Source organism: Choristoneura fumiferana, chromosome 20 (genome assembly GCF_025370935.1).
Source record: "Choristoneura fumiferana chromosome 20, NRCan_CFum_1, whole genome shotgun sequence".
Classification (NCBI taxonomy): Eukaryota; Metazoa; Arthropoda; class Insecta; order Lepidoptera; family Tortricidae; genus Choristoneura; species Choristoneura fumiferana.
Genome location: NC_133491.1, coordinates 8,830,818 through 8,851,176, shown reverse-complemented (window position 1 = coordinate 8,851,176; position 20,359 = coordinate 8,830,818). Strand labels below are relative to the sequence as shown.

Below are 20,359 nucleotides of genomic sequence, written 5' to 3'. Positions count from 1 at the left end.
TCACTTGCATGGCGGGCGGCTTTCTTTGGGCGGCTCGTCCTTGCTTCGTCATTTTTGTTCGGCGCTGATGTAATAAATAATTATTGTCTTTGGGGACAATTTAAATATATCTAATATCAAGTATGGTTAGCTTCGCACCTTAATAGTTGTGTAAAATTATAGCAAGAAACTTTTCGTTGCAAACCAACAAGGGATTTCGAATTAGGAATAGTAGACAACCCGTTTTTCGCTGACGTTAGGTATGTCACTTGTGTCTTTGCCGTCAAACCTATAAGTCTATTTATGTCAACGTATTGTAAATACAATATATAACGATTTACAAAGTAATTAATTGAACGGAGAAGGATTAATTAATATTAAATTGCATAAAAACACGTAAGTATTGATCTTGATAGACTTATTCCTTGGCTTTCGACGGCTGATCAAGATCAAACTAAAAAACAAATAACTGTTTTTTAGTTTTACTTACTTATGCATGTTTTGAATTCTTATTAATTTGTAGGAATAATTAAACTGTATATCTTTAAAAGAGCAATTTTTTATTTATTTATATCGGTGTTCTCAGAAACGGCTTTAACGATATTGACGAAATTTGCTATGGAGGGGCGGCTTTTGGACGCGAAAAATCGATCTGGCTTGGTCTTATCTCCGAGAAAACATATTTTCCAGCTTTAGCGCAAGCGAAGCTCGATCGTCCATATACTGTACCATAAACGGTGGCACCACCTAAGTCTAATTTATGTGACCATATCACTATTTGATGATGCCTAATTTTACTGCCGGACAAGTAGGACATGCCGTGGCGTCGAGCGTTGCCATTATGGCGCCAGGCGTTGCCGCTGCGACGTCGCGCGTTCCCGCGCCGGGACGACGCGCGCGCCTACGGCTCCTTCCTTGACCCTTTGGACCACGTGACTGGCAACGAGAAGCGAGAGCTGTTGGCGCATTTGGCCGGAGACTGCGACCCCTTCCGCATGCTTTGTGTTAAGAGAGGTATCTTTAGATTATTATTTACTGGAGTTGGATCTGCAATTATTGTGCCAAAGCCAAAATATACTGTTTTATATTGACTTTGACGTAACAACCCCAAAATGGCCAAATTGTAGATCCGACTCTGATAATAGTCACCGTCGCTTTGTTTTTTGGTTCTCTGTTCTGCTGTTAAGGCGCGGAGTGCTATCGATGTATGTATTGTCATCTTGTTCATACAGTGTCTCTAATTACTCAGGTATGCAATTCCGCTCTGTTACTAAATTTTTGGTAATTTCGAGTATTCATATCGACTTATATGGGCCACCGTCAGATTCAGGTTCATCTACTTGCTTCGTAATATTTAGTTAGTAATGAAAACTAGTAAACAATGCGCATTGCTTCAGAATTGCATGGTCGAGGCACAATATTAAAAAAGCCGTCATTCAACAAGACGACTCCCAGCTAAAACATGCATTTTTAAAGATTAAGTATGTCGCCATACAACTTTTGCTCTTCACAAACTGTTTTCTGTCGGAAAGGTATAAGTATTTATGTTATGTTCTATCGCATTATTTTTTTTTTTAAAAGTATGTTACATGTAGGTCCAGGCACTCGCGAGCGTCCGAACCTGATGCCGAGCGCGTTCAACCAGCGTCTCGTGGGCTGCAAGTGCAACGAATGGACCAACCACATCGAGTGGATGTGGCTGCACCAGGGCGAGCCCAAACGCTGCAACTGCGGCTACTGGTTCGAGCTGTGCCCCGTCGCGCCGCTCCTCTTCTAACGGACGCTGTTGCTTGATAATATTTATATTTATACTTTGACTGTGGTTTTAATGTAGTTTGGTATGTCTCTGGATAAGCAAGGGCTAGAAAAGGCTTGTCATCTTGAAAATACAATCGTGTTAGGAAGGAGTAATGATAAGGATACCGTCTAACATTTTGCATATTCAAATATGTAATTTTTAGTGACTAGACCGTATGTTCTTAAGTTCAGTTATGTAACTCAGCAGCGTTTCCACCTCAAATGTGCGAGGATTGTATATTGCGAGGAATGTATTTTTCAATAACCAATAGAAACGCTTCATTTACCTCGCCTCGCTCTATCACCAGAGATGTGCTGTGTGAGGATGTGCAAATGGAGCGTTTCTATTGGTTAATGAAAAACACATCCCTCGCAACACATTCTCGCACATTTCTAGTGGAAGGAAACGTAGCTAAAAACGATTGTCGACGTTGGTCGTTGGTTGTTGGTGGAAAATATGGAGGGTTACATTTTTTTTGTATATTGTAACAATACGCCTAACGAATGAAAACTAATAATTAGCTTAATACAAAATAATAAAATAAATCTGTTAGCTATAAAATTAAAAAAACCGGCCATGAGCGTATCGGACACGCCCGAAATAGGGTTCCGTAGCCGTTACGAAAAAAATAAGTAATATTTTTCTAAGAATTTCGCATTTTGTACGGAATATTCCAACTTTAGGTATATTTTTAACCGACTTCAAAAAAGGAGGAGGTTCTATGTTCCATAATGTCTAGTACGTACCTACCTAGAAAAATATTTTCAAGGTTTTTGTAGTCGGTTCCATTTTTTATTTTATTTTTTTGGAGTCGGTTTCACTTTTTTGTTAATTTAGGCTAGGTACTGTTCACCCACTAAGCGTCGAACCACGACCTTGACTAGTGCGGTCACTATACTGCATCGCGCCGGAACAGTTCACAATTACTATCATAAATGCTTTAATTCTGTAAGTCTGAGGTAATAGCCGTTACTTAACAGTCAACTGTACGAGATAAATTATGGTGTACGCACCGCGTATTAAAATAGTATTTCCCGCAAAACATGTTTTTTTTTCAACATATTGACTGATAGTAATATATTTTGCATTTACATTACATGATGCATTACATTGAATTACGTCCGTCGTCCGTATGCATCTTCTACAGAGAGTAAATATAGTTAACTCATCAATCCATGCCTTGTGTGGTCAACTTAAAACCGGAAATAAATAAAACAACAATACAACTAAGTAATACATATTTATTAACTCCACTTTTACAACGCACTAAGAAAGCGAAATAAATACCATTGGGAAGCATGGCTACCCGCGTTCATTGCGCGCACTGTAAGGTCCACTGCTGGACATAGGCCTCCTCCAAGTCTCTCCAAGGCTCTAAATATGAGAATGAGATGGATGGTAACTACTATGCGACGAGCGTGTCGGACGTGCAATGAACAAAGAAAATGCTCGCTGCGGTGCGGCCCATCCACGGCCCACCCTTCTGCCCGCTGGCATCCCTAAAGTGCTACTACAAAATTCGAAAATCGTAGTTCGTGTCATACCGTCCCTCTCACTCTCGTGTTAAATAATATGTATCAGCGAGACGGCAAGATACGAAGTTCGAATTTTGCACTTCGTAGTATACCTAGGCTCAGCAGGGCTACTACGAAACTTGAAACTCGAAGTTCGTATCGTGCGATCCCTCTGACACTTAATACTATTTAATACGAGATTCGAGTTTCGAGTTTCGTAGTAGCCCTGCAGTTTGCGGCCGAAAATACTAGGACTACTGACACTATAACAAACTTGCTAATATCACATTTATAGGACAACTTTAAGAGCGCTATGGTGAAACAATACTGTAGCATTCAGTACCGATATCTATAGCTACCTGGTAGTTATCTGTGACTACGCTACTCTACCGTTCTACACTAATTGAATTAATCTCTTATCGGCATTTGGCTTGAAATACTGTCCTTGTGCAAATATCTCACGCTCGGAATTAATTTCGTTAGCGGGAGTGAAAAAGAAGGTCGGTGCTTCATAATTCGTTTTAGGATAAAGGCCGTAAGCAACCGGTCTAAGTGGCTGTTTTGTAACCTGATGGATGTCCTGATACTGTGCTGACTTAGGTAGGACTGGTTCGTTGTGTATGAATGCTGTGAAGCCGTGTGTGGGGTCGGCGCTGTATTTGACAGTGCGCCGCGTCCCGTCGGGGTCCACGACAGAGTACGCGCCACTGACGACGTCGCCGCGGCGCACCTCGTGCTGGCTCTTCGTGTCACCGGTACTTGGGTCCTCGATGTCGTACGAGTATTTGTACTCGTCGCCGGTGGGTGGTGGGTCCGTCACTATAATGCTCATGGCGGCCACTGGGAGTAGGAGTAGCTGGGGAAGAAAGAAGTGCACTTAAATACTAGATTATCAGTGATCATGCAGGCATCCGAAATATCTAAGCACCATTTCATTTGATATGAAACAATCCACCAAAACTAAGATAATTAAATTACTTCTTGTCAGTCGAAAGGGTTCCGATAGTGTTCGTGCAAGGGTATAAGAGTACAGTAGCTTTCACATGTACCTACTTGTAAGTTACCCGGCACTGACAACCAGTGTGTTTGTGTGAAAAGGCAGGAAAAGGCACTAATTTGGGCCTATGGTTAACCAATAACAATAACTGCGGGCTAAGGAATACACATCATCTACACACATGTACTTAAAAATAAACTTTAACTTCTGCAAATTATAAGAATAGCGGCTTGATAATGGTTTAATGAATGATCATGATGGCGTCATTAAAATAAGAGCAAGTTACTTAACATTTACCCCGTGCGCGTGCATCGCGGCTCCTCAACAATGGGCTGGAGTAAGCCGCGGTCTGTTGCAGCTCGTATTTATAGCATTGCCTTGCATTCACTCGAATGTTCGGCATCAGTATTGCCAATCTAGGAACTGTCGCACTCGTGAACATAGAACTTTTAAGCTGCGCTTGCGCAAGTAATTAATTAGAGCAAGCTCCCAAACTACACGTTGCGGCGTCATCTAAAGTACTCATCAGGCACGTGGACGTAAATAGAAGCGCTGTGGGGTGGGCGCTCATTTTTTTTCTACGAGTAGATAAGTATGATTTATTTCTTATTTTTTTTCACCAAGGAATAGGTATGTGGCATATTGATAAATTGGTTTCGTATACTTATTCTACTATAAACCCTACGGCACTTGCAATCAAATGATATCTTCCTTAACTGCACCTGTTATTGGGCTCTAAGTCTAATGTCAATATCTAAATATTAATCCAAATTAGGAATATGTAAATTTGGAAGACCATTTTGTAAATAAATAACCACTAACTAAGGCAACTTTCTTTTCAGATTTGAACAAAACTAGATTTATTTTTAAGCTCAGTTTTAGAAGCGTCAAATGTGTACAATGCATGACTTCATAGCTAGATAATAGCCTTGTGCTAGTTGTGCTTTAAGCTCACTTCACATTTCTATTCTACTTATTATTAGCTCTGTGGTCAAGCCGGAAATGCATATTCTCTATATCATAGTACCTAATAATGTATACTAGTAAATAAGCGTAAACGCCTTATCCTTAGTTAAAAAACAATACAGTCGCAAAAGGATACGATCTGCCACAGGCTGCTCAAAATTAAAAGGCCTTATGTTCATTAAGGCTACATTTAAAATATAACCCTAGTTCTACTTCATTATAGAATTTTGATTAAATGTGTGATTGGAACAGGATTAACTAATTAGCATAAATACATAATTCATATCTGCGATCAATATGCCCTGTTTGAGTCCATATTGACTCTCATGAAATTCTTAGTCCTATTTTTTATTTTACTACCGATTTGTGTTCATAATAATCACTCTTCATAAAAAAAACATACTTTTTTTGTTCATATATTTTTATTACTAATTTCGGAATTCATAACAGACAGTGTTCATATTTTTTTTACTCATAATGTCATACTAAGAACACATCTCAACTCATAATGTTGTTTCTCATAAATTTTTCCTTTATAACAGACAATATCATAATTTTCTTATTAATAATGGCAATAATAAGAAGTATTTAGATGCAGGTAGAGCTTGTCTGGGCGTCTACCTGGACCTAACTAAGGCCTTCGACACGGTTTCTATTTCCTATTCTACTAAAGAAGCTTGAATTGGCTGGGGTTAGGGGAAATGCCTGGGTTTGGTTCAAGAGTTACTTGACGCATCGAACACAGTGTGTGAAAATTGATCAAAATATTAGTAATCGTCAGGAAACAGTTTTTGGTGTACCCCAGGGGAGTATATTGGGGCCTACACTTTTCATTATCTATATGAATGATATATTAAATATTAATACTCCTAACACTGACGTAATATGCTATGCAGATGACACCGCCATAATTTTTAATCATGACACATGGTATGAGGTATCTGAGTTGGCTAATACGAGCCTGAGTATATTAGCAGAGTGGCTGCAATCAAATTTGCTAACACTAAATGTGTCTAAGACCAAATATGTTTGTTTTCACAAGTCAAAAGCCTCAGCACCACCCAATGTCCTTGACATAGCTCTGCATACATGTAATGAACCAGCTCGTCAAGCTCCCGTTTGTACCTGTGAGAAAATTGACAGAACTTGTACTGTAAAGTACCTTGGTATCGTCTTTGATGAAAGGCTCGATTTTAAGCAGCACATATTACAAACTGTAAATCGCGTGCGCAAGCTAATATATGTCTTCAGAAACTTACGTAATTCTGCGGATAAGGAATTACTTAGAATAGTGTACATCTCCATCTGTCAATCTGTCCTATCGTATTGCATAGCTGCGTGGGGTGGAGCTGCGAAGACACACATGCTTCTGCTGGAAAGAGCTCAGCGGGCGGTGCTGAAGGTCATCCTAAGGAAGCGTATTAGGTACTCGACCATTCTTGTTTACAAGGAAATGGATGTCCTCAGTGTTCGAGGCTTATACATTTTAGGCGCCGTGTCAAAGATGCACGCGGAAGTTTTAAGATCTCCTATCTACAACTCTCTGCTGCGGAAACGTACTTTTAGAATACCTGTGCCATCGACCCGCTCAGCTTTTGCAAAGCGTTTCGGTCCGTTTCTCTACCCCTTTATCTACAATAAAGTATGTGTCAGAGTTCCTTTGAAAGATTACACCACAAGAGAAGTTAAATTCAAATTGCAAACATGGCTCAAATCTCTCTGTTATGAGGACATTGAGGAACTTCTGAAAGTAATTTCTTAACACACATATACACACTCACGCGCACACACACCCAAACACACATACAAACACACACACACACACACACACACACACACACACACACACACGCGCGCGCGCGCACGCACGCACGTACTCAAAGTCATAGGTTTATGTTTGTTTTATTTTTGTTTTAATTTATTGCTAGGGACTAATTATAACCGGAACTACCAACTAAAAAGTTTTTCAATGTAATTTTTGTATATGTAATCCTTATTTTTTATTATGTAAATGTAAAGTTAAGTAAGACTGAATTTGCTGTTGTACTTCTCGCGCTCACTATGTATTCACTCTCTCGGAATTGGCTACCTACGGGACAGGCCTCGCCTAGTGTAGGAGCCAGTGAAAAAGTATTGTGTATGAAGAGCTGTTAATGTACGTTCATGAACTTGCTACTATTGTTATTGTTTTTCACTGTTGTTTTTTCTTTGGCAAGAATGTTTGTATGTTATTTCCATGTATCAGCCCTCCTGTAAACCCTACTTATCTGCAATAAATGATTACTTACTTACTTACTATTTCAACTCATAATAATTGTTTTTCATAACTACCTAATTCTTACTATGCAAATTATTACCTACGATTTTTTTAAGATGTCATATTTATGTGTTCGTCAAATGTACTGATTGGCAATTGGCATACGTACCTTAATTTAGCAACATATTGAATGGCATCCAACCTACTTTCCTAGTTGCAGTTATAGTATTTGCTGCTATAAAAAAAACTAACATCGTAGGCTATGGCCTTAGCCTTCTAAACCTAAACGATCCAAGTCGCTTCTACTCCGAACCGTCTAGCTTGCTCGCTTCGCTTGCTCGCACAAATTTTGAAGTAAAACTTTCCAATGTTATTTGACAATTTGGCCAAATATATTTCGCCGAAAAAAGAGAGTACGAGTACACCCGTCTCTTCCGAGCATCCGTTACTCTTGCCTATTTTTAGGGTTCCGGAACCAAAATGGCAAAAACAAAATCCTTATAGTTTCGCCATATCTGTCTGTCTGTCTGTCTGTCTGTCTGTCCGTCCGCGGCTTTTCTCAGGGACTATCAATGCTAGAAAGCTGTAATTTTGCACGGATATATATATAAACTATGCCGACAAAATGGTACAATAAAAAACTCAATATTTTTTTTTTGTGTACCTCCCATAGACGTAAAGTGGGGTTTTTTTTTCTCATCCAACCCTATAGTGTGGGGTATCATTGGATATGTCTTTTAAAACCATTAGGGGTTTGCTAAGACGATTTTTCGATTCAGTGATTTCTTTGCGAAATATTCAACTTGAAAGTGCAAATATAACAACTTGAAAGTGCCCCCTCTAAAATCTAAACCGGTGAGTGGAAAAATTTGCAAAAAATCAGGATGGTAGTAAGTATATCAAACTTTCAAGGAAAACTATAACGGCTAAGTTTGCTTGAGAATTATTAGTAGTTTAAGAGTAAATAGCAGCCTAAGGTATAAAATTTACCTAAACTTGGAAGATTCCGTATAAAATACGAAATCCTTAGAAAAATATTACTTGTTTTTTTCGGAATGTCTACGGAATCCTATTTTGGGCGTGTCCGACACGCTCTTGGCCGGTTTTTTTATTTTTACCTATCCAATTTTATTTACACTAAGGATTAAAAGATATATGACAATACTTAAATATATGTTTATACAGCAGATGTATGATTATTGACATTCTGAATTTCAATAATGCGTATTATATATAACACTTATGATTAAGAAATATATGAAAAAAAATATTAGTATTAGCAAAATTATGAATATTGGCGTTATGAATTAGAATGATTAGTAGTTTCGATCGTTAGTATAAGAAAATATATGAAAACCAATATTAGTAAACCCCCTTGCAAAAAAAACGGACACCTATGGTTTTTGTATTTTATGTGCATGAAAGCTTACTTTCTAAGCTTCAATGCCTGAAAATCTGAAAAACCATAGGTGCCTATTTTTTTGCAAGGGGGTTTATAAACAAGGTGTATGAATAGTTATATTATGAATTCCGATGATTATGAGTTTCAATCGTTAGTATTAAAAAAATGATAATGAAGAGTGATCATTATGATGTAAAATGGTATGAGAAAATTTTTCGGACTTTCGATAATAGGACTTAAAAAGTGAAAAAATGCGCTCCCACCTTGTTTACTACGCACAGTCTAAGTAATAATAATTAAAAAAATAAAGAAATGTCATATAGGTTTTATGAGCCTAAGCGTGTGAGGCTAAGCGAACATGGCTAAAGCTTCCCAATTTTTGATGATAAAAATGCTTGCCTCAGCCTCAAGCGTTACGATTTTATCGCGTTGTTCGAAAAACGCCGACGGATCATTTTTCGAGCGCTTCAACCGCCTCATTTTCTTGGTCATATTTTTAAGAATTGTAACTTTGTGAATTGTAATAAGTGAATTGTACTTCTGCTAGATACTCTGGAAACTGTAAAGGAATCTACCGTTTTAGCAAAAATGTGCCCACAAAAATGCCGTAAGCACAGTGACGCAAAATGGCTGAAGCGTCATTTTCTGGATGCGTAACTTCCAAACCGTTGCTTAAAATAACTTATTATCTTCCTGGAAAAATCTTCCTATTAGATTCCCCATATTAGAGAAACATAACCTTCCTTCGGGCAGTCGGATAAAAAACAAAACTAAATTATTTGGTAATATTTTACTAGAGGCTTAATCACAGCATTTCTATTGATTAATGAAAAACACATTTCTCACAAAACATTACACATGCGAGGGCACATTATACCTAGGTGGAAACGCATCTTTGTGGAGCGTCAAGTATTTTGAGCACCGATGAAGTCGACATACAGTACACAGCGTTCACATCGGCGGAAATTGTCCAATTAGCGTCTCCAAGACAAGGGCAAGTGGAAATAAATTCGATTGAATTATTGTAATTGTACTGATTGATGTGAATCTTAAAGACAAGTTTAATCAAGGACAACCTTGTTAGGTTCCTTATAAAAGACATCAACGGGCGAACGATCGCTCACCAAAATTCATAGACAAAATCAGCTGCAAAAAACATGATTTCATGGCTCGCAAAAAGTTATTTTGAAATATTAATCTACTATACTATGACATATCCACAAATTAGTACGGAACATTCTTTGTTCAATGTTATAAGTATTACATAAATGTGGCGTTATCTGGTAAAAGGTACCTTGTTGTCGGTTCTAGTTTCCGAGATAATCGCGCTTGAAGTAAAATACATTAAAACCATTTTTTCTTTTTTTACTCTATATTAATAAGCAGGGTCTAAATTTTAATTTGACAGAGACACAAGTTTTTAAATCGTTTTTTTATGAGTTAAAACATCCCTTAAAGTTTAGTAAGAAAGGTACCTTATTGTCGGTGCCGCTCTTGAATGCTTTCTGTGCGCTCGGTATCGGTTTGGAAGACGTGTCGGACGTCGGTACTTTGTCGGCGCGTCATCATCATCATCATCATCTTAGCCTATACGTCCCACTGCTGGGCACAGGCCTCCTCTCAGAATGAGAGAGCTTGGACATTAGTTCCCACGCGGGCCCATTGCGGTGCTTGTCGGCGCGTAAAAAACGTCAAAAATCATCATAAAATGCGTTTAATTAGAGTAAGGTAAATCATCAATAACTGGCCACCCTTAGGCGGTAGCCAGTTAGGCCCTTATTACACTAGCGATTTGCGGGCGAGTTGAAAGCGAGGTGAGCGCGCAGCGAGTTCGCTTCGAGCGCGTAACGATTTCACCGCGAGCATGAAACGATATCGCCGCGAGCGCGCAACGATGTCGCTGCGAGTTCGCTGCGTTAGCGCCGAAGACGCCCTATTTATTATACGAAAGTCTACAATATGGCGTTTTTGGCGCTAAAGCAGCGAACTTGCCATGCGCTCGCAGCAGCGACATCGTTGCGCGCTTGCGGCGAAATCGTTATACGCTCGCAGCGCCTCGCTTGCCTCGCTTTCAACTCTCCCGCGAATCGCTAGTGTGATTAGGCCCTTATTGACGATTTACGCCAATTTGTCTTTTTTTTATTCGGCTGGATGGCAAACGAGCAAGTGGGTCACCTGATGGTAAGAGATTACCACCGCCCTTAGACACCTGCAACACCAGGGGTATTGCAGATGCGTTGCCAACCTAGAGGCCTAAGATGGGATACCTCAAATGCCAGTAATTTCACCGGCTATCTTACTCTCCACGCCGAAACACAACAATGCAAGCACTGCTATTCACGGCAGGATTAGCGAGCAAGATGGTGGTAGCAATCCGGGCGGACCTTGCACAAGGTCCTACCACCTGCTGGTCTTTAGAGGTTGATTTATAGTAATAATAATAACGATTAATAGTTACAACTACAAATCAAAAGCATTTTTTTAGATCTTATTCTTAACTATGTCACTAAACATTTTATGTCCGACAATAAGGTACCTTGTCAAATACGTTAATCATTTAGTGTGTTGAGACAAAATTATAGGTTTTTGGTAAGAGTTTTAATACTACAGTGTTTTTAAATTAAGACTATTAAAATTAATCGTAAGTTATTAGTCGTTTTCAAATGATATCACTTCATAATCACTAAATATTTTACCACCGACGATAAGGTACCTTTTAGAAAATATATAGTGATTGTACCAACTTTTTACTAAACTTTACCTTGAATTTTGAGACTGAAAAAACTAGTTTTTTAAGATTTGTTGAGGCAATTTGGTCTCATTTGGCTATGTTTTAGCGTACTAAATATAAAAGTTTGTTGATTTTGACTGTTTAATTACATTTGTAAACAACAAAGTTATTTTTGTTAAAGTATTTTTTTATATAATAAACAACGTTAATTCAAAACGGAGTAGTTCTTATTTAGTGTCCAATTACGCATAATATTTTTTCCTTCGATAAAATCCAATGGAAATATACTATAAATAGAGAAAAAATGTAAAAAATCCATCCACCTTTTTTTTTCTTTATGCACTTTGGCAAGGAAAACCGTTTACAAAATTGTTCTTGAAGCCTGAAAGCCCGTACAATATACTCCTCAAATAGCATGTCATCTATGTAACTTCCAACAATAACATACTTTTATTGGGTGTATAAGTTTGAATTCAATTTTCTCATAATCACCTTTTCTGGCTTTTGAGCTTCAACATTTAAAAAAAATATATCTATTAAACCTACATGCATGTTTCTTACATGGTTCGATAGCTAAATGTATGTAGATTATGGGGATATCAATAACTCAATACCGACAACAAGGTACCTTTTCCCAGATAACGCCACAAATTTTGATTCGACGTAGACTATACGCATCCACTCTTGCTTTTGGGTAATTAATGAGGCTTGAATAAAGACCAAATTCATTTGATATGAAATTACTTACTTAATACCCGTATGACGATATGCAGAAAAACCGGCCAAGAGCGTGTCGGCCACGCCCAAAATAGGGTTCCGTAGCCATTACGAAAAGATTACATAATATTTTTCTAATGATAACTGTATCTTTTGATAACATAGAATAGAAGTTCTGATTTATTTCACTGTTTCAAGGATTGCGTACTTATTTGATATTAATTTCAGCTTGATACCTTCACCTGAGAAAAAGGGGCTGCGGGGCTACTACGAAATTCGAAAATCGAAGTTCTTATCGTACCGTTCCTCTCACTCTCGTATTAAATAATATTAGCGTCAGCGGGACGGTAAGATACGAAGTTCGAATTTTGGACTTCATAGTTTATGGGCCTGGACTGACGGACGGACGGACGGACAATATAATGATCCTATAAGGATTTCTTATTTTATTTTTGAGGTACGGAACACCAATTAAAACTAGACCAAACATGACCAAATCATTAGACCAGTGCCACATCTAGTGGTGTTACGCAAACAAAATATTGACGTCTTATAACATTTTAGGCAAGTCTGTAGGACTTCTAGGTACATATACGACTCCAATGCCACAAACCAATGTACTTATTACATCACGATTTTTTTAATAAATTACAAGTAAAACCTTTTACGTTACTTCTCCGCTACTGTACGTGAAAATACACTTGAGTTCATAAACTTGTGAGCAAAATTTTGACCAAAAATATCTGAACATGACTCTATCTATTGTTAACGGCGTAGAAGCATGTTCATATACTTTTGATCAAATTTTTGTTTACAAGTTTATGAACTCTAAACCTTAGTAAACCTCAGCCTCCTCCACTTCCATTTAAAACATCGCGTTTATGTCACACAGACCCAATTATCACAAACACAGATAATAATACTAACGCGTTTCTAACTCATTACGAGTTCATTTTCAAAGCAAAACCAAAGGAAATAGGCGTTCCTAATCCGGAACCCTAAAAAGGAAATAAGTAGCGTTAGCAAACAAACTATCACCATTTACAAAAGTAGTTATATACTAATTATGTACGGTCAAGGACCTTAATTCATGAGCCACAATGGAACCTTTTTAAAGGAAAAGTCATTCAATTCAATTTTTAGAAAAAATATAGCTCCATCGATACTATCGATGATTCCGCCAATGTCGAGGTTGAAAAAGACACTATCGGTTGGCCGTTGTACGGTAGCTCCGGTGGTCAGTACTCGGATGAGAACCTAAAATAAACAACACAAACATAAATTTTGTTAAACTACCTACAAATATAGTTTGTTAATTTTATAAACTTAAATAATACATTAATAAGACGGGTATGTGCTAGAGCAAGAAGGAAATTTATGTTTACGGGGCGAGGGAATCGGGGAGGGAGGAGGCCATATAAGGGAGTGGTTATTTTGGAGCAATGAAAGAACAAGTGCTCGAGGGTGCCCTCGTCCATGCCACATTCACACATGGAATGGTCTCGGACCCGTATTTTGGCAAGGAAGACTGGGGAGCAAACATGTCCCAAACGTAAGCGAATATAGTGGACGTGATATCTTTGGGATTGTTCTGGATATGAAGAACCACGGCTTAGTGGGCAGCTCTGGTTGAAGTATCCCATAATGTTTGGCTACACGAAGGCGAGCAACCTGCCAGTTAGCGTTCCAGGCATCACGCATTTGTGTAAAGCGAGCGCTCTCGCATCGCGTGGGAAACACTGCTTGTATTTGTCAGAACCTAATTCAATGGCCTCTTTAGCACACAAGTCTGCAGCTTCGTTACCTTTTATGCCAAAAAGGAAAAGTCATTAAGATTTAATAATTAATGCGATGTCACTATGACGTTTACTGTGAAATGGTTCCATGGTGGCTTACGAATTAAACTCCTTGACCGTGCATAAAACTACTACTTAATAACACTTGAATAATTTAGAGCTGTGTTAATGGAGTACTTGTAAGTTATTTGGCTGTGAACGTTTAGTGCATTGTTAGTCGAGTCAGGTCCAGGTCAAGCCTAATTTTTACGAGCGCTCTAGATTAGGCAACATGCAGGTTGCACTAAAAACCTAAATAAAAACTTTAGTGATATTTATTTGGATAAATAAAATAGGTAGCAGAGATTGATATTCCAGTTTTAATTAAATCGAAGTGACAAAGACAGAGAGAGACAGAATATATTCGAATACACAATTTAAATATTATGACAGGCCAGGATGATCTGTTATCACAAATAGGTTTAACACCTCCCCGTAATAGAGCATCCTGTATTGAAAAGTACAGCAATACAAAAAATATAACAACCTGTACATACAATATATTTAGTAAAAAAATAATGACAGCCTGTATATACAATATATGTTAAGTTCAAAAAAACAACAGCCTGTATATACATTAAAATAAAAATATAAAATTTGCTAACTACTCGTAACTAAACCTAATGCATTTGTGAATCTGCAATGTTTGATTTTTGTGAGGGGCTTAGTGAGTATGTCTGCTAGCATGTCATTGGTTGGTATGTACTTTAAGTTAAAATCTGACTGTGAAAGTTCTCTAATGAAATGATGTCTTATGTCTATGTGCTTAGTGCGACTGTGAAAAGTATCATTTTTAGTGAGCTTGAGTGAACTTTGATTGTCGGAATAAATAGTGATGGGCTGAATGACGTTGAAAACTTCTTTGATGAGTGATCTCATGTAGATAGCTTCTTTGCAAGCTTCTGCAAGTGCCATATATTCAGCTTCGGTGGTGGAGAGCGCGGGTGTGCGCTGCTTGCGCGACTCCCAGGAAATGCACGCACCACTCATTTTGAAGGCATATCCTGTGTATGAACGTCTGTCTACGACATTGCTGCCATAGTCAGCATCCACGTATCCGACTGGATAACTTGATTCCTTTTTGAAACATAGGCTCAGGTCTTTAGTTGCCTTGAGATATCTGAGTACCCGTTTGGCAGCTTTCCAATGCACCTCCCCGTAATGTACATTGAATTGACTTAGATAAGACACTGTGTGCGATATGTCAGGCCTTGTCCCGATGGCAATGTACATTAGAGATCCAATAAGCTGTTGGTACGGTAAATCCGGTCTCTCGTCTTCCTTGGCAGGAATGGTGAGTTTCATACCAGCTTCCATTGGTGTGGTGATTGGAATTGCATCTGTCATTCCAAACTTTTCAATTATTCTTTCGATGTACTTAGTTTGATCGAGTGTAATGTTATCAGCATTTTGAATAACTCGCATACCTAAGCAATCTTTTAGAGTACCAAGATCTTTCACGATAAAAAGTTTTTTAAGTGAGTTCTTAAAGGTCTCTTTCATGCATTCATTATTACAGAGGATGAAAAAATCGTCCACGAACACTGCAACTACGAGTATGTTGTTGCCGTCTCGTCTATAATAAATACAATGCTCATTTGCTGCTTGTGTCATCGACAAGCTAGTCATAGCTTCACAGACCTTTATGTTCCATTGTCGAGGGGATTGCTTTAGACCATAAAGCGATTTTTTAAGTAGGCAAACTTTTCCTTTTTTATTAACTTCAAAGCCTGATGGCTGTTCCATGAAGATTTCTTCTTCTAAATCACCATTTAGGAAAGCGGTTTCTACATCGAGGTGGTCTAACTGAACGTTTAGTTGTACAGCAAACGCAAGAAGTAGTCTGACTGACGACAGTCGTGCTACGGGTGAGAAGGTCTCTCCGTAATCGATACCATGTACCTGAGTAAAGCCTTTTGCTACCAGTCTTGCTTTAAATTTAACAACTTCACCGTTAGTATTCTTTTTGATTTTATAGACCCATTTATTTTTGATGACTTTTCTGTCTGTGGGCCTCTCCACTAATTCCCATGTCCCGTGTTTCATTAAACAGTCGTACTCGTTTTGCATAGCTTTTTGCCATTCAGAACTGTGAGCATCTTCTACGGCTTGTTTGTACGTTTCCGGCTCGTAGTCTGACACCATAAACATCGACGGACTGTATCTATCAGGCGCTCGTCGTTGTCGTTGCGGATATCTGGTTTCATTGATCGCGCTGTCTGATTCTGGAGACGTTGGTGCAGATTCACTGGATTCCGTATCTGCTGTCAAGTACTCTTGTGAAGTTTCTGCTTCTGAAATTTCAGGCAAGCTGTCAATTTGAGTATCGGGAGTAGAGATTGATGTTGGTTGTAGTGGCGACACTGATGGAGTTACTGGTTGATGGTTGGTGGTTGGTTGCGGGCGTTGTGGCTGCAAAGTATCGATCTCTACTTGGTCATAAATGAGAGTGGTGTCGGCAGGCGTGGTAAGTTCCGCTGCTGGAACGGGATTTCCCACTTTGTCTTCGATGAAGACTACATCGCGTGCGACGATTATCGCTCTAGGTTTATGAGGATCTATAAGGCGGTAGCCTTTACTCTCACTTGAGTAACCAACAAAGATACAAGTCTTTGTCTTAGAGTCTAATTTGCTGCGCTTCTCTTTAGGGATTAAAGCATGCGCTTCGCAACCAAAAACACGAAGATGCGAAAGATCAATCGGTTTCCCATACCATAATTCGTCAGGAATTTTATTATTTAACGCTTGAGTTGGCGTTACGTTTTTTAAATAGATGGCCGTATTTACAGCTTCACCCCAATAAACTTTTGGTAGGTTGGAGTCCTGAAGCATGGTTCTTGCTTTTTCAATTACGGTTCTATTTATTCGTTCTGAGATTCCATTTTGCTGTGCATTATAGGGAATAGTTTTCTGGTGAATAATTCCATTTTCCCTTAAAAAAGTAGACATAGGTCCGTTTATGAATTCTCCACCATTGTCTGATCGTAATTTTTTGATTTTAAGACCAGTTTGATTTTCAACGTGATGCTTGAATTCAACAAACTTCGAAAAAACTTCACTTTTACACTTTAATAGAAAGCCAAAAGTTTTTCGAGTAAAATCGTCCGTAAACGTAAGCAAATATAGGGCACCACCCCATGAATGCGTACTCATTGGTCCGCATAGATCTGTATGGATCAATTCGAGTTTATTTTTTGACTTACTTTTGGACTTTTTAAACGGCCTTTTTGCTAATTTTCCTTGTACACAAGGAATGCAGGTTTCATTCAACGTGTCATCGTACTTTATGCCTGAGGTAGGAACCTTTTTCAAAATATTCATCGTTTTGGCATTGATATGGCCAAGACGTCTATGCCATAACACAGCTGTTAGCTTTCTGTCAGTTACCAGCTGAGCTTGAGTTTCGGATACGTCAAGTTTATACATGCCGTTCTCATTTCTGGCAGTAGCAACTGTTATACCAGAAACTTTGCATTCTTGTCTTAGAAGAATAGTAGCACCTTTAGGCGAGAATACTACAACAAAACCTTTTTGGACTAGGCTACTTACTGATAATAAGTTAGCAGCTAGTTTAGGCACAAAGAGAACGTTAGAAATAGAATGAACTTGACTATTTACATTTAAATGAACTGTACCCGTACCTTTGCATACCATTTTTTCATTGTTGGCTGCAGTAACATAGCTTGAGTTGTATGTAAGGTCACTGAACATGCTTATGTCGTTGCACATGTGAGCAGTCGAACCAGAATCTAAGTACCAGCATGAGGTCGATGTGGGAAGCTGAAAAGGGGATGTAGTAAAAGATAATAAAAGTGTAACATCATTAATATTAGAAACTAAGTTAGTCACAGCAATCTTCTTGCACTTCCTCTTGCGGCATTCAGAGACGACGTGTCCTTTCTTCTTGCAGTATGTACAAACAAGTGGGCGAGGGCTTGAATTCTTCGAAGAATTCGCGAGCAGCGCAGCAACCGGCTCTTTTGATGATGAATTGCGTATGTCTTCTTTCAATAGGATCGCAGCTACGGAGTCTGAAGTCAGTTTTGTTCCAGAGTTTTCAATTGCCATGACCATGGGGTTGTACTGATCGGTCAGTCCTGTTAGCATAATGAGTCCTACGAATTCGTCATCAACGGGCTCGTTGACTTCAATGAGTTGCTGCTGTGTGGCGCGTATCTCACTCACGTAAGCTTCCATATTGTTGAACGAGGATAGCTTGGAGTTAAACAATTTTCGCAATAGGTTGAGTCGCCGCAATAAGCCGCTGTCTGCGTATGCAGCTTGTAGCTTCTTCCATGTTTCTTCTGCCGTTAAGGCGCTCATCACGATAGGATAAACTCTCGGAGTCAAAGAAAGGCAAATTTTTGCAATAGCTTTTGCGTCAAGGCGTTGAAAAGCTTCGTCTCCTATTTGTGCTTTAAACTGTGCGGGGTTACTTACACAGTCCCAAAGGTCGCACATGATTAGAACATTCTTCATAGCGAAGCACCATGACGTAAAATTTTTTGCTCCTTCAAGTTTTTCGATACTTGGAAAAATCGTAGAGTTATTATGTGCCGACGCCGCTGTGGTCGCCGATGGTGACGAGGATTTGCCGTTTGTCTCCATAGCACTTATACTGGGGCCATAACCTGATATTTATTTGGATAAATAAAATAGGTAGCAGAGATTGATATTCCAGTTTTAATTATATCGAAGTGACAAAGACAGAGAGAGACAGAATATATTCGAATACACAATTTAAATATTATGACAGGCCAGGATGATCTGTTATCACAAATAGGTTTAACAGGATGTCCCGTAATGACGTCCTTTTGACCAGATTGGAGCGCTCATACAGTCCGAGCAACGTTAGGTAAAGAAAATATCTGAGTGGCAACACTGTTCTTTCTTTTTGACATGACTGACATGATAATCGCTAGTTATAGTTCGTAATTTAATTAGTAAATAAGGAAATCCTAAACCTCAAAAGTGCAATTCTCGTGAATATCCAATAAAATGGTGAGTAAAAATTCAGTTTTCTATCTCTTTATGCTAAGATTGTACTATGGATTATACAGTAAACTTTGTTGCAGAAAACCATCTCATGTTGCAAGGGCACGAGCGTGCCATAACTCAGTATCAAGTATAACCGCGAGGAGATTTGCTGTTTTCAGCGGCGAAGGATTCCAAACCGAATGTCTGGTGGTCCGCTAAACGGGAGCGTTTGGGCACCTCAATGGCCACGGTGGTGTGGTCTGGTGCCTCGACGTCAATTGGCAAAACCATCAACCTCATTACAGGAGGTGGGTGACGTTCCTGCAGGTTCATTTGTTTTTATATATTCCTAATCACTTTAAAAATTTGAAAAACCCTGTTTTCAATCATTTATATTATTTTTTTTTGAGGCTTAAGTGCACCTCGCTGTGTCTATTCTTCAGCTCGTTGGTAGACTCAATGGCCAAATTCATAACACACTTCTCCTGCTAATGCCAGATTTGCACTGCACTTATTTATTATCTTAGCTGTATAGTTCCCAGAACTTGTGCTAAAGCATTCTTATTAAAAATAAAATCATATGGTGTTGCTAAAAAAATTTTTATATTCAACTGTGCAATGCAATAAATATTTGTGAATGTAATTTTTATTAGTTGTTTCAGAAAATATATTTTTTTCAACAGCTATGGGACTGAGGACTGGCAAAAACATTGCTACAGTGAAAACAAACTCCTCTGTGAGGGACTTGCAACTTCTGCTTCAGTGCCAACCAGCTGCCTTTACCACAGATAAACATGGCCACCCTTGTGAAGTAAGTGGGAAAATTTAGTTGGTTGTCTGGTTACAAAAAAAATCCTAGTTACAGGCAATTTTTATAAAATATTTCTTTTTTATTCAACTGGATGGAAAACGAGCAAGTGGGTCTCCTGATGGTAAGAGATCACCACCACCCAGAACCATGCCAAACCGTAGAGGTCTAAGATGGGATACCTCAAGTGCCAGTAATTTCACGGCTGTTTACTCTCCACACGAAACACATCAGTGCAAGACTGCTGCTCACGGCAGGATTAGCGAGCAAGATGGTGGTAGCAATCCGGCAACCTTGCACAAGGTCCAACCACCTGCAAAAAAAAAATATTACAGCAACGTATCCACACTGTAATATTTGGAATCCACCAGAAAGGAT

The 20,359-nt window shown here is 38.8% G+C and overlaps 2 protein-coding genes across 3 annotated transcripts; one reads left to right on the top strand and one right to left on the bottom strand.

The window, feature by feature from the left end:
- The first annotated feature begins 266 nt into the window (after window positions 1-266).
- LOC141439389 (cytochrome c oxidase subunit 5B, mitochondrial-like) lies at window positions 267-1,765 on the top strand. 2 transcript variants are annotated; one of them, XM_074103672.1, is made up of 3 exons: window positions 267-375; window positions 792-993; window positions 1,575-1,765. In XM_074103672.1, the coding sequence occupies exons 2-3, from the start codon at window positions 795-797 to the stop codon at window positions 1,754-1,756; spliced, it is 381 nt and encodes a 126-aa protein (XP_073959773.1). In that variant the 5' UTR covers window positions 267-375; window positions 792-794; the 3' UTR covers window positions 1,757-1,765. The 2 variants fall into 2 exon arrangements, with proteins under 2 accessions (XP_073959773.1, XP_073959774.1); XM_074103673.1 differs by having other exon boundaries at window positions 789-993.
- Window positions 1,766-3,034: 1,269 nt separating this feature from the next.
- Window positions 3,035-4,609, bottom strand: LOC141439157 (larval cuticle protein A2B-like). The gene is made up of 2 exons (XM_074103314.1): window positions 4,586-4,609; window positions 3,035-4,147 (listed from the first exon to the last, which is right to left on the bottom strand). Exons 1-2 carry the CDS (start codon window positions 4,598-4,600, stop codon window positions 3,686-3,688), a joined length of 477 nt encoding a protein of 158 aa, XP_073959415.1. The 5' UTR covers window positions 4,601-4,609; the 3' UTR covers window positions 3,035-3,685.
- Window positions 4,610-20,359: the final 15,750 nt, after the last annotated feature.

What these genes read in the sequence shown, in the direction of transcription:
- LOC141439389 (XM_074103672.1), top strand. Translation starts at nt 795, where the DNA reads ATGCCGTGGCGTCGAGCGTTGCCATTATGGCGCCAGGCGTTGCCGCTG. An exon ending in CATGCTTTGTGTTAAGAGAG is followed by an intron (nt 994 to 1,574) that starts GTATCTTTAGAT and finishes TGTTACATGTAG; the next exon opens with GTCCAGGCACTCGCGAGCGT.